We start from the raw sequence: 14259 nt of genomic DNA on the forward strand, positions 1-14259 counted from the left end.
CACTGTGTCCCACCACAAAGGTCATTGACAAAGATCTTAAACAGGATTGGCAGCAGTATTGACTCCTGGGACATACTGCTGATCACTTGCCTCCAGCTGGACATTTTGCCACAGACCACAATGCTTCGAGCTCCACAGTTCAGCCAGTCCTCTGTCCACCTCATTCACACTCTTCTCAGTGAAGTAAAACACATTGCTGCAAGCCTCTTTCACAGGGTAGCAGATCTTTCCACTTACCAGCTTCCATCAATATTTAGGTACCAAACTGAACACTTTCTGCTTTTTACACAGGTCATAGGCAGTAGGGCTACCAGGCCATCTGACAATGTCCTATCAATTTTTTTTCCTGCTTTTCGGAGCCTTGATTCTCTCCATCTCAGAAGGTGAGTGTAACACACCTCAGTTGTTTTCCTGATGCTGCAAAAAATTAATCTGCCCCCTAGCTTCAACTTTTTGTCTCTGTTGCCAGCATAGGCCTAGTTTACAGTCATTAAGGAAGAAAATCTGAGGTATTTTTCTAAATGTAAAATGAATATAATGTCATCTTGACCTTTTCAGGAAAGCACTGAGGAAAAATCAGAGGTTAGAAACACTCTGTGTGACCTTGCCCCAGTGCAAGCTTCCCTCCTGCAAAGCTCTGCAAACTGTCACTAGCTCCTAAGATTTATGTGTCCAAACTTGATCCTGTGGTTTATCTGACCCTCTCGCTCAGACTCAGGAGCCAAGCTCTTTCCATGGCAGGGACTCTCGGCATGAGGATAGGTTACTTTGAGTGTCATGGGAAATGCCAAGAGAAGGTGGAGACTTCCCCTGTGTGTTGTTGAAGGAGCAATGTATGACTGCCAGCCAAGGCAGAACCAATTGTGCAATCAGCTTGGCTTGGCTAGGCTTTGGTGGCAGACACTGTGTTGGGGTAGAGAAGACATGACCACTCTTTTGTGCCCTGTTCTGCCTTAGAGGAGAAAGACTGTGCAACACGTTGGCCATTTTGGTTGCAGAGGCATTAGCAACTCCAGAGCCAACTCCACAACTTGGGATGGACTGAGATCCAAAAGCACTTGGAGAGAGCTGAAATTGTAATGCTGTGTATCTTCTTTCAGGAAGCAGAAAAGAGGGAACAGGAAAAAAGAGAGTATTTATTGTACCTTCCTTCTTTTTTTTCTATCTGGACTAGTGCCAAGCACATCTGTCCAAAGAGAGGGGAAATGTGGTTTCCACACGATGAAACTTTGAATGGATACAAGCAGTTTCTAAGGAGACCTGCTCTATAATTGTAGAGGAAATTACAAGCTGAATCATCTGTGGTTTGGCGAGAGAAATCAATGATATTTTGTAAGTTGAACCCAACTGTGCTGACTACTTACCAAGAAAGAAACTGGAAAGAAATCAATTCCAAGAACTTTCAACAAAATCCATCTTAATTCAGGTCTGACAGATGTGTTTTGTTCTCCTCTAAAGCAATGCGATGCACCAGCCTGAAATCCCTATTACTATTGCAGAGACAGGCTCTCCCTAGCAAAGGCGGACTAATACACTACACTCCAGGCCAGCCAAACCACATGCTGATGACTCTTGGGAATCCACAAAGGCCCACACACCTTTCAGAGCTGGCCCAACGAACCTGCTGCTGTGTCTCCAGGGGGCAGATCCAGAGCAGAATCCACAAATGTGATGCATTGCAGCATGCATTGGAACGGATTGCTGAAGCACAGCTGCACCCACTGGACCCTGTAATGATGGCAGCAAAATAATTCTGCTTATAACCTAAATGGCATCTGGCTCCTAAATTAGTGCTCTTCATATGCTGATGTTTTAAACATTATAATTTTATCTATCTATTTATTTATTTATTTATTTTGAAAGACAAAAGGGAAAAAAAAAAAAGAAAAAAAAATTTTAAAAAGCAGGCCCTAAATATCTAATATTTGCCCTTTGTTTTGCAGTTTCACTTTACTGAATGTCCCTGTGAAATGCTGAACTGCTGAATTCAGTTTAGTTGAATCAAGATATTATAGGGAGATAATCTGGAAAGATTTGTGAGACTTTTCTTTTGGGTTCATTCTATGTTTCTTAGTTGACAACACTATAGCTGAGCATCACAACAACTTGCCCAAAATTTCTGACAGACATAATCCTGCACATAATGTAATTCCTAATCCATCTCTTCCAGGCTCATCTGCAAAAGTCATCTGCAAAAATCCATGTCAGAAAGGCTGGATTAGCTACAAAGGCCGCTGCTACAAGCTTATTCGAGAGAGAATGACCTGGAACAAAGCTGAGGTACCAGGTTCTTCCAAACAGGAGCGTTCATCATTTCTTCTCTACTTTCTACAGTTATCTTTCTTATACTAGACTCTTTTTTCCTCCCTTGCTGCTGCTTCTGTCATGTATCAGTGTAGACCAAAAGAATGTGATATTCAGCTCAGTGCTGCTGATGAGGTTAGCTGTACTCTGCCTCACCACAGGACACGCTGCTGCAACAAACTGCCTCCAGCTTGGAACCTCAACCTTCTGGAGCTGCTATTTCTCATGTTTCCCTTCTTATACTGAGGTTTTTGAGCACGAGGCCTATTTTCCTCTTCTGTAAAGTGAGTTAATACTAATACACCAGTGAACAGAAGTTTAGGTGGTTCTGGGGGATCCTTGAATGTAAGAAGACACCAAACTGAAGGGTTATAGTTGAAGGGTTTCTCCCTCTGCTTCCTACATATCTCACATCACCATTTCTTCTGGGTTTGACCTTTGTCGCTGATTCGTCAAATATCTTGTAAATGGTGAACCCTTTTTCTACTTCATTAAGTGATACTTCCTAAAAGGCATTCTGACTTCATTTTGCTACCTGTTCAGTTGATATCAGGTGAGTCCTGTAATTTAAAGCTCTGCACCTGATATCTTTCAGGAGCCACACAAAAATTTTCCATATATGTTTGCCTCGGCATGCTGTATTTCTCTTGAGTCATGTCTATAAGACTGTATGAAATTTAAATGCCTCAGGACAAAAAGAAGAGTTTTCCTCTGAGCCTAAACACCAGTACTAAGCACCAGCTAGAGTGCCCTTGCTTCACAGTGCAAATAAAAATATCCTTCCCTACCAAATGCAAAAGAAAACTCTTGAGGACCCAATCAGTTTGGAGAGACTCTGGGTGGAGAACTGTTCCTGTCTACTTCATTCCCCAGCTGGCTAGGGACACGGGAAAGGAACATTGTAAATAGCATCTTTTTGGACAAGCTGTTCTGAAATCTCAATTTCTGTTCATCTGTCTTTTTGTATTTCTCTTCATTGCAAGGTTCATTTTGCCTGACGTTAGCTGTCAAAAAAGTGGAGATACTTAGGCTCTGCTGTTCAGTAGGGTCTTACCACTGACAGCCACTTCATCTTAGCTCCCCTCAATGCCTTTCTTTCACTGGGTGTATGACAGTCTGGAGATACCTCTTGTTCTCTACTGGCTGTATAGAGACCCCGTGTAATTGGCTACACTACAGGCACCACTCACTTGGATCCCACAGTTCAGGTTTTTACTACTTTTTTTTTTTTTTTTTTTTTGAGCATCCCTTCTCTTTGTTCTTTTCCTTTTTTCCACCTTTGATTCCTCTTCCTTTGAAACTGAAAACTTCTGGTGGATTTCCCTGTCACTTCACATTTCTACTCCTATTAGATATCCCTTTCTTGGACTTTCTCTTATTGCCCTGTCCTTTTCCATCCACTAATAATTTATTCCACATTTTTCTTTGCTCAGCTCTTATTCAGAAAGCTCTAGCCATTTTTTACCTCCCATGTTTAACTCTCTATACTGTGCAGGAAACCTGTTTGATTGAAAGAGCAGGAAGTCACCTAACCAGCATCACTAGTGAAGAAGAGAATGAATTCCTTCGTAGACTTTCTCAAGGACAAAAGGAAACCCAGCTCTGGACAGGTGGAACTTACCAAAAGGCAAGTGTGCCAGGACCGGTAATGAAAACAAGCATTGGTCAAAAGATCTTTATAACTCAATTGAGGAAAAATGTCTACTAGAAAAAAATGTTTTTGTTTTCAAGGGAATAGTTTCCCTTTGTAACCATGGAAGATCTTTTCAGTCCCAGCAAAACTAAAGATGAATCAAAAAGTCGTGCTTTTATCTTTCAGTGATTTTGGGGGCTGGGAATAGAGGAAAATTGGAGTTGGAGGAAAAAAAAAAAAAGTGATAAACTCTGATCAATATCATATTCCAATTATATTCCACCTGAAGAAGGAGAGCTGAGGTACAAATCTCAAAGGAGAAGTGGATAAATCCACCACTTGGTGGTGGATAGTAAGTTCTCTCTTTAATTTCTTTTTAGCAGAATGTCAGGGTAGTAGATTGGACTTGGTGTTATAAAAAGCTTGGATTCATTCAGATTTTTAATGAATTAATTCAAAGTGTTTTCTCACAAATATTCTAGACAAGGAACCTATCAGAGCTTTTGCTGATATGGTGAATATAACATTAGTAAAATTGGTAAAAGCAAGTGAATTTCAGATTTGTAAGTGCATGTTGGAAATAGAAATTTTATTCTGTAAGTTTGACACATGTAACAGGGCATATCAATGACCTGTGTGTCCATTCAGAATGTCTCAAATTCTGAGTGTCACTTACCTGCAGTGAATTAGTCATGAGTGATATAGTCTATTCTGAATTACAAATATATTCAAGAAAATTATGATTTATTTGAGGACAATTCATATAAAGAAGATGAGGTGAAATTAATCTAACATGGAATTAAAAATTAATTATTCATGCAGCTCTACAGAACAATGATATCCCCACAAGCGATAACTGTTTCTAAGTCCACATGAAAGAGGGCCCCTGTTCAGTCCTTATTCTATCCCAGCAAATATAAAAGTGTACCAAACTGCTTTCAGAATTTAACTGCAACCTGCAGTTCTCATTAAACTTCTGGAGTTTTTGTTTTGTTTTGTTTTGTTTTTTGTCTGCAGGGGTCATTGTTGAAATGGAGTGATGGATCTCTGACAACCTTCATCCAGAGGCCTCTGTCATCCATTTTCAGTTCTGTTCGAAGACTAATTAACAATCTGTTTAACATAAAATTTTGCTTGAGCCTCAGTATTGGAGGTAAGGAAAACCTGAGATGATTTATGACTCACACAGTTTACTTTGCTCTCGAACCTCTGCTATTCCAGTGGATAGACTATTTCCAGGATTACCTAGAGAAAACATCTTATTAAAATGTTGCCCAAACCTGCAATATACATACTATGGAAACACAAATGAAAAGAAAATTAAATTTCCAGGTGCTGAACTGAGATTAAATGATTCCATGTAAGGAGTGAAATAGTTCTCTTATCATATCTTCTGCCTTTTCTTTGTTATCACTCTTGGTCTTTGTTTCCAGGACAGGGTGAATGGGACGGCACTAACTGTGGCAAAAAGCTACCATTCATCTGCGTTTACAAACCAAACCTGAAGCAGCCTTAACCTATCACTGAAGGACTGATGAAACCTGACTGGCTGCTGTGGCACTTGGAATAGAGTTCAGCTGCAATCCATTAGTGCATTGAAATCTTTTGCGTGGAAAAATCAAGATCCAATACTAAAAAAGTGGAGGTATTAGAGCAAGTCACTTTTATGCTCTGTTTGCATTATTGTGGTGATGTTCCTGTAGAGTATCTCTAAAATGATCCCATAAAAATAAATTCTGATTTGATTTGAATGCTTGATGAAATCAGCATACTGTTTAGCTTTTCCACAGGGTGTTCAAGAATATTCATAAGAGCTCTTTAATTATTAAATAATTACCAATCACTCATTAAAACATTATTCATTTCACCATTTAATCATGCCAAGTCATACATTTTAAATCCTAGAATTTCTCTTTTCTAAGTGTCAGATAGATCCAAGGAGAATAAATTGAATGTTTTTAATATTTAAGTAGATAAATGGCTAGTTCATTAAATTGATATAGCCATAAGATGAGGCCCAAAACTCAGGGAGAAGTCATGAGTGTACCATTGGGCACAGGAGGTGGTGCACCACTTTGCAAACTGCATAGGTTGACACTTTGTTAAATTAAACAAACTTTGCTATCATGTTTAGGATTTTCTAAGTTCTCAGTACGATACATGACTGCATTCCCCAAAGGCAAACATTTTCACTTTGTTTTTCCTTATTGCTTTGGACTTCATCACTTAGCTGCAAGCTTCTCTTCCAAGGTACTTTCCCTCACTAGCTAAAAAGGTAAATGGAAAAGCTTGGGCCAGGAATGTTGGCTTGGCTCATCAAGGTGATGACAAATAATCTCATCAGTTAGGAAGATGAGAAGAGCAGCAAAGATTTAGTTAACATTTCAGTCATCTCATTATCCTCGAAGAATGATTACACAGATGAAAACAGCAGCTGCCTTCTTTACCTGAGCACTCCCTATAAATCTGGTGTCAGATTTTCTCCCACATAAGTAAACTGAGGATGTGGACAAGCTAGGAGTAAGAGTGTGCCAAGAGCTTCCTGGGGATCAGACTAACCTGCTGTTAGGAAAGCAAATGTCTAGCTTGGGCAGCACATAGCTTTTCATGTCCCTAGGGCACCTGTGGTGTGGTCTTGCCCAGGAGGGATGACAAGGAGCAGACATAAGACCACTCCAGAGACTCATCTTTCCAAGCACTGGGATAGCTTGGTTCCTTCAGAATCAACGGTTTTCCCTGTAATTATTTCAAGGAATGCCAACCATACAAAGACAAAATCATTATTTTATACAAAACCTTTTGTTCATGGCTGTTATTCCAGTATTTTAATAATGTCCATAGTGGTTTGTTCAGGGTAACAAGGGAAGATGGTAGCAGAACTGGGGGAAGAATCAAGGAGGATCTGATTCTCATTCTTCAGACCTTCTGTCCTTTGAGGAATGCAGCTTCCCAAATTAAAGTGAACATGGTGAGTTCAAAGGAGAGGCAAAAAACAGACAAGTTAATCTAAGCATAATTTCTACAAATGACACTACATCATATTGTCAGAGATGCGGCCAACTCCTTGACCTTATTTTATTGCAGAATTACTTTCACAGGAAAGAGTAAAGAAACCTGTGTCCTTGAGGTAGAAAAGAGAGTTATGAAGAGCCTTACTAGTCACTGAATACAGTTCCTTTTCTTCCCCAGCAGGGGACCGCAGGTTCAGTATCTGCAGAAATAGCCACAGAAAGGCTGACAAAATATACATCTGTCTTACAAGGTCAACACACAGTGTGGCCACCAGTGTTCAGACAATAACAGAGGAAAGGCCACAAGCCTGCTGTGCCATGAGAAGACAGGTCAGAAAGGTGAACAATATTGCAAATATGCATCTGTGGCAAAACAGAGGTCTGTGTCACCTAGAAATGATAAATGTATTAATCAATATATGATTAATATTAATTTGCCTTCCACCCAAATATGTACAGAGGTGGTATAACTAACTGGAGAATTTAAGTATTTTGTAGTGCTCATGGCACAGAAAGATGCAATATATAAGCATTTTGCTTATGTACATGAGCGACATGACTACGAAAGGTGGGTGTAGTTGCAGGTACCCCACGTACAGTTAACAAAAACTTGCCAGGCAGAGGATAAGATAAGCACAAGGGACTGCAAATAGGCAAAAGAGAAATACACAAAAATTATGACTGTCTGGAGAAAAAAAAGAAAAAAAAAAAAAAAAAAGTATCTAGAGGAGACAAGTGCCCCCTTTTTGAGAAGGGAAAATAGCATGAATCATCAGACATAAACAAGAAAAATAAGAGAAAAAAGAAGACAAACTGTGATGGTTTTACCCTGCTGGGCAGCTGAACTCCACCACAACTGCTCTCTCACTCCCTCTTCTGAAAAGAACAGAGAGAGAAAACATGATGGAAAGGACTCAAGGGTTGAGATAAGGATAGGGAGATCACTCAACAGCTATTGTCACAGGCAAAATGAGCAAAACAGACTCAGCATTGGGAGATTAATATAATTTATTACCTATTACTAGCAAGCTAGAGCAGTGACAAACTAAAAACAATTCCCGGTTCCCATCTACCCTCTTCTACAACCACTCCTCAAGAGGTGCAGGGGAAGAGGGAATGGGGGCTGCGGTCAGTCCCTGATGCTTCATCTCCGACCCTCCTTCATGGTCACTCCCTGCCTCTGCTCCAGGGTAGGGTCCCTCCCATGGGATTCTGGCACACCAGACCCCTGCTCCTGCATGGGCTCCTCTCCACGAGCTGCAGGTCCGGCCCAGGACCTGCTCCTGCAGGGGCTCTCTGTGGGCCGCAGCCTCCTCCAGGCCACATCCACCTGCTCCACCGGGGGCTCCTCCACCCATGGGGGGGCTGCAGCGTGGAGATCTGCTCCATGTGAGACCCATGGGCTGCAGGGGGACAGCCTGCTCCACTGGGGGCCTCTCCACAGGCCGCAGGGGAACTGCTGCTGCCTGCCTGGAGCACCTCCTGCCCTCCTGCTGCACTGGCCTGAGGGTCTGTCTGCAGGACTGCTTCTCACTCCTCTCTCCCAGCTGCTGTAGGGCAGCTGTATTTGTTTTGTTTTGTTTTGTTTTGTTTTTCCCCTTTCTTAAATCTGCTGTCTCAGAGGCCCAACCAGTGTTGCTCACTGGCTGAGCTGTGACCAGTCTTTTTTGGAACTGGTCCTCCTTGGAGCCGTCTGGAGCTGGCTCTTATGTAATATGGGGCAGCTGCTGGGTCCTGCTCACAGAGGCCACCCTTGCAACTCCCTGCTACCAAGACCTTGCCCTGTAAACCCAACACACAAACCCACTTCATTTCTGGCTTCTCTCATGAATGAGCTCTCATGCCCGATCATCTAACTGTCATGTCTAGGGACCACCAAGGACCACAGTTTCATCTGTGTGGCATTATCTCTGTGGCATTGTACTCACCGCTGATTATGGTTGTTGAAGACAAACAGTTCTGTACACTCAGTGATGATGATAAACAATGTGTGAGAATTAGCCATTGCACAAAGGATGTTGTTGATGAATGAGCTTAACAAAGCTTAGAGTTTAAAAGTTCCTTCATTTGTCAATCTTCTCAACACTCCCATCACAGCAGTCTCTAATTCCCTACTTGTATATACACACCAGTTTGCAAACCTGCAACACAGGTTTTCTGCAGTAGTAGGAATTTCTTTGCAAGAAGATCCTGAGGAGCGCACACATCCTAAGAAAAATGAGGTGTTTTGATGGGTATTTTTCAAGATGCAAAGACTTTCCACAGCAAGGGGAGAAGAATGATAAGATTGGAGATTTCATAACATAAATTCTCTATCTTCATCATCAATATGAACCACACCAAAGGATCTGTAGCCTAATCTGCATTCAGTGGATTGCTGATAAACTATCTAAACTGAAGCAACTGCTTCAGTTAAGATCTTAATGAATATTTGCTCACACCACGGAAGCCTTATCACAGTTAGCAGTACCTCCCAGTTTAACATATCTGTGGACAATAGCAGAAATAGTAAGACCTTGGACAATGAACTTTAGTCCTCCCCACAGAATGAAAATTTACTGATCTTAAAGCATTTTCCAGGAGTGAACAAAACCGCACCTCATTTACATATGAGCAGAAATAGCGTGCAGGAGGGTGACAAATTTATAGCTTGTTTTGATGCTGCAGGACAGTGTCGGTGGCTGGAGAGAGAAACACAACTCCTTTCAGCCAGGCTGCCACCTTCCAGAACGTGATTCAGAACCAATTTTTAATTATCAGTGGGTACCAAAAGGTGGAGAAAAACTCCTCGGATAGGATTTTTGATGTCAGCACCCTTACGCATCCGAATGCTTTTGGAAATGTGACGCACAAGCAGACTAGCTTTGAAAACTTTCCCACATCCTATTTATGAACAAAGGCCTTCCATTTTCAGACAATAAACTGAGCATCCTGCCTGAGCTGTACATGTTTGGGAATACTATTCAATAGTTCCTTTTAAAAAAGCAATTAATAATTCCCAAACTTAGATGTATGAATTTGTCTATATGCTGTGACCATGAACTAGAATAATTTTATTCATAGTTTATATTATGGTAATGCCTAGAGGTCATAAGGAAAGAAGCTTCATTATCCTAGGTGCTATCCAAACTGCCAGGAAGACATATGCTCTTGTCCTGAGAGTTCATAGCTTAATTTATGGGGGGAAAAAAAAGAAAAAAAAAAAAAAAGTATTAAGGCTAATGGCTGATGAAAGAGAATGGTTCTTAAGAAGACGTAAGCTAATTTGCCATTCTGGTTTCCCATGCTCTCTTGCAATGTTGATGACCCTGTTTGGAAATATCTGGGCTGTTTGTTCTTGTGTGGCAAAACACAGCACAGAGTAATGGGAAGGGGAGTACCACTCTCTGCAGAAGACCCATTTGACAGACCATTCATTAAATTGTAGACTGGTGGAGAGAAATGTGAGACAATACAGCCTAGAGTGCCTCGCCAAACCATCTGAACTTTGTGGTAGCCCCATGCAAGGATTTTATTGCTGTCAGTCCATCACCCTACATGTTTAGCCTAATTTGTGGGTTCTTTTCCCTCAGGCAGACGATGACATTAGATTGATGTCTTGTTAACACAGATCTCTGAGCTACGCAAACAAAAACTTAGTCCTGATTTGTGTAAGCGGCTACCACAACATGCAAACAAAAGGGGTAAATGTGAGTAATTAGGTATAAGGTTTGTTTTGTGATGGAATGGTCTAGAATGGCACACCAAAACATGCTTGGGAAAGAAAAGAAAATTGTAAGTACTCCTAGTATTCGATTGGCAAAAATGCCACTGATTTGGCATTCTGAACCATTCACACAAAACTAACCAAAGCTGGACCTGTCACTTCACACTTATGCCAAGATTAAACCGTAGAACTAGAGGACAGCAAATAACAGTGACAGGAACCGAATTCAAAATAAATAAAAAGAAGTAGTTCTTCATACAGCAGAATTCCTTGACAAAGACTGTTGCAGATCCAGAAGATATACACAGGTTCCAAGGAAGACTGAAAAAATTGGAGGAGTCCACTGAAAGTCAACAAACCCTGATCAGGCTCAGAAAATCTCTACAGTTAAAGACACTAAAGGCTGAGAAAGTGTTGGGGGAAAAGACTATAGTTGTTTTCCCCTTTTTACATTCTTCCCTAAGCTTCCACTCCTTAGCAGTGCTGGAAACAGTATAACAGTATACCACACCAGAACATTTGATTTGACCTGCCACTGTCTCATTACATTACATGTCATGTTCTTAAGAAACATAACAAAATATTTTTTTCATGCCTTTTTTTTTTTTTTTTTTTTTTTTCGCATCTCCCTCCCATTACAGAATAGAAAAAAACAGCTTTTAATGTGAACATGCATGTGTCAGATTTTGCATGCAATTTCATATGCAGGCTAGACGTCTACTTGCAGATACATGGATAAAATTAGAGAACATCCTTGGATGACAGCCAAAAAAAAAAGTTTTGTGTTTCTTTATTTTTTTTTCTGCCAGGTAAGAACTCTGCCTTGAACTATCAAAACAGTGTCTCAGTGTTAATGTAAATGCCATAAAATTTGAATAAAAGGACCACCGGAGTTCACAAAGGACATAGATCAAATACACCTAATCCTGTAGCACCATGCCAAAAGGGTGAAAAATTACTTGAATAGCTCTTTTTGCTTTGATCTGGTAGGAAATACATAAAACCTTGCTTTTCTTTTTTCTACAGCAAGAAATCCATTTCTGTAGCCATGGCTAGTCATGATGAAGGGAAAAAATAATAAAAAATAATACTAAAAAAAAAAAAGAGTTCAGGTTAATTCAGCTTCCAAACCACTACAATATACCACAAAGCCCTCAGCTGTTTTACACGCAGCCTTCACCTCAAGAGACTCTAACAATTTTCTTCTTGCTTCTAGGTGATGATTAATACACAGGCTCCAAATACACAAAGGGGTAATAAAATACCCTACGCCATGCACACATATTGGATTGAATTCATCATTCCTCAAAGATGTTGGAGGTGCTGCCAGCAGGTCTTCATGGGAAACAGCAGTTCTCCTCCTGAAATGTTATATTCTTCTTATGAAGGGCATACCTTTTTTAATAAAAGTAAAATTAAACACAACAAAACAAAACAAAACAAAACAAAAAACTTGAACGAGGTAGCACTTTCCAACGAATAATTAGTAGCCCCAAAATAAAATACTTTCTCAAAGACAATGCTTGGCCTAACTGGACAGGACCTGTGTCACCCCAGGAAAAAACCTCTTCCATGATGGCCCAGTGCATCACACCTAGAAGCCCCCATTTCTCTGTAAAGTCTAGGATCAGAGTTGAGGGCAACCAGCTCAGTTTTGGATATGTAAATTTTAGATGCCTACATGTAGGCAAATAAACCCAATAAACCTTATTCTTAAAGGCTTTCATCCACACAGGAAACAATTTATTGGTGCAAATACTGCCAAGATATTTTCAAATGATGCCTGCATAAAGTACTTCTATACTCATCCAACCAGTAATCTTACTGGGCTATGGCTCCGTAGCCAGGTAAAGAAATATAGACAGACACTTTGAGGAAAAAGGCAGCCTCCTTCACTCCCTTAGGTGCTTGAATAGTGTGAACATCTGCTGCTCAGATCAGCAGGAAGACAGCTGTTGAGGTTAACCAGTCACTGATTCACGAAAAATGGAAGGTAGTCAGCAGGATCAGCCTCTGAGTGAAAAGAAGATGCCTTCATTATTTTAGACCTATGTCCCCCAAATCAGCGGCTCACACTAGCTCAGGAAGGCACAAACACTGAATTCAGGCTGTGAGCTAACAGATTCAGGCAAAATGCCCTAGTTAGTGTCTAATTAGTCAGCTCTGTATATACACCAATGGCAGCTGAAAAGATGTGTTGGGCTTTGAGTGTCAGGAGCCTTCACCACAGGAAACAGTATTTTATTATAATTTAGATTTCTGGATTTCTTGGAAAAGCACTTAATGTAGGACAGGTCTTTTCATCACTGACTACCCTACCTAAGAAAAAGAAAGGGTAGAAAGAACTTGGATAATAAATATTTTAATAGATGAACCAAGAAATTTTTAATCCTCTGCTTCTCATGCAGAATATAAAGTGTAGGTATAATTTCCAGGAGGGGGTGATTGATGGTGCAGCTCAGCTAGAAACTCTCTTCATTAGATTGAAGCAGACAGGCAAAGCATATGAGGCCACATTGGGCCACTCAGGCCAGACTTTCTGGAAAAAGTATGGGAGATGAAGGGTAAGGAAGGCTTAAGCACAATTTTCTTTCACTGATATGTATTTCAGCCCAGAGACTCTGAGCAAAAGGACTGCTCAACATGCAGGTACCCTTTTTTCTTGTCCAAAGTAAGTTGTATAGGCTCCTTACTTGTCAAGGACTATTTTTTCTCCTGTACCAGACTCTTCTTCACATGGGAAAGCATATATGGAGCTTAAAACTACCCAAATAATCTTTTTGTGTTGCATTTGTAGGATTCTCCAGTTTTTAGTGTATCTACAAATAAATAAATAAACAAATATATATATATATATAAAATGTTAGAGATTAAGAATTATAGAAGTCTGAGAGGAGACGTGAGAAGAGTATCTTTTTCCTCTGTTCAATTTTCTAGAAGGCAGCCAGTCCTAACAGAAAGAGCCATCTTACAGGGTGACGTCTTTTTGTTCCAGTTCATTTTTGGTTATATTGAAGAAGAAGAGCTTTTCTGTTTGTTTTTCCTTGTTTGGTTTGATTTTTATTTTTTTTATTTGTTTTTCGACATATTACTTTTTGGTGGATTTTCAGGGTTGAAGATATCGTGTAATATAGGTTTCAAAGCTCTAAGTTATACTAATAAAAAGTGACAATCAAGAAAGCCTCTTTTCAAGTCTTCTGAATTAAAACAGGATACTATCAACATAACATGAATTGAAGAGAGCTTATTTCAGTGCAGACTTTCTGCAGATTCTTTGCATCTGAAACCGTGAGTCAGATACAGCTTTGACACAAATTAATACATCCCAAAATACATAATGAAAATGAGCAGTTGGGAATCTGCAGACTCATGCAAAGGAAATTGTTTGCCACCTGTAAAAATCTTCACAGTGGCATATATCGGGCTGTTTGTACTAAAGTTGGGGCTTACTGGGTGAACACAGCTGTATCGGGATAAGGAGTGGGAATCAGACATATACCCTAAAATTGTACTTGCATATGAGGCTGGGCAGTAATGTGAACAGCAACAAGAAAAAATGCCTGCTGCATGTACATACTGTATCAGTTCATCACTATCTGGGCTTC

At 40.3% G+C, this 14259-nt stretch overlaps 1 protein-coding gene across 1 annotated transcript; it reads left to right on the forward strand.

Moving 5' to 3' along the window:
- Nucleotides 1–325: 325 nt before the first annotated feature.
- Nucleotides 326–5453, forward strand: LOC311208372 (snaclec agglucetin subunit beta-2-like; the record flags this gene model as incomplete). Its single annotated transcript, XM_084285054.1, has 5 exons — nt 326–383; nt 2171–2280; nt 3800–3931; nt 4955–5090; nt 5371–5453. 5 exons carry the CDS (start codon nt 326–328, stop codon nt 5451–5453), a joined length of 519 nt encoding a protein of 172 aa, XP_084141180.1.
- Between the last annotated feature and the right edge of the window lie 8806 nt (nt 5454–14259).

Source organism: Netta rufina (assembly GCF_964035555.1).
Source record: "Netta rufina genome assembly, chromosome: 1".
NCBI classification, from domain to species: domain Eukaryota; kingdom Metazoa; phylum Chordata; class Aves; order Anseriformes; family Anatidae; genus Netta; species Netta rufina.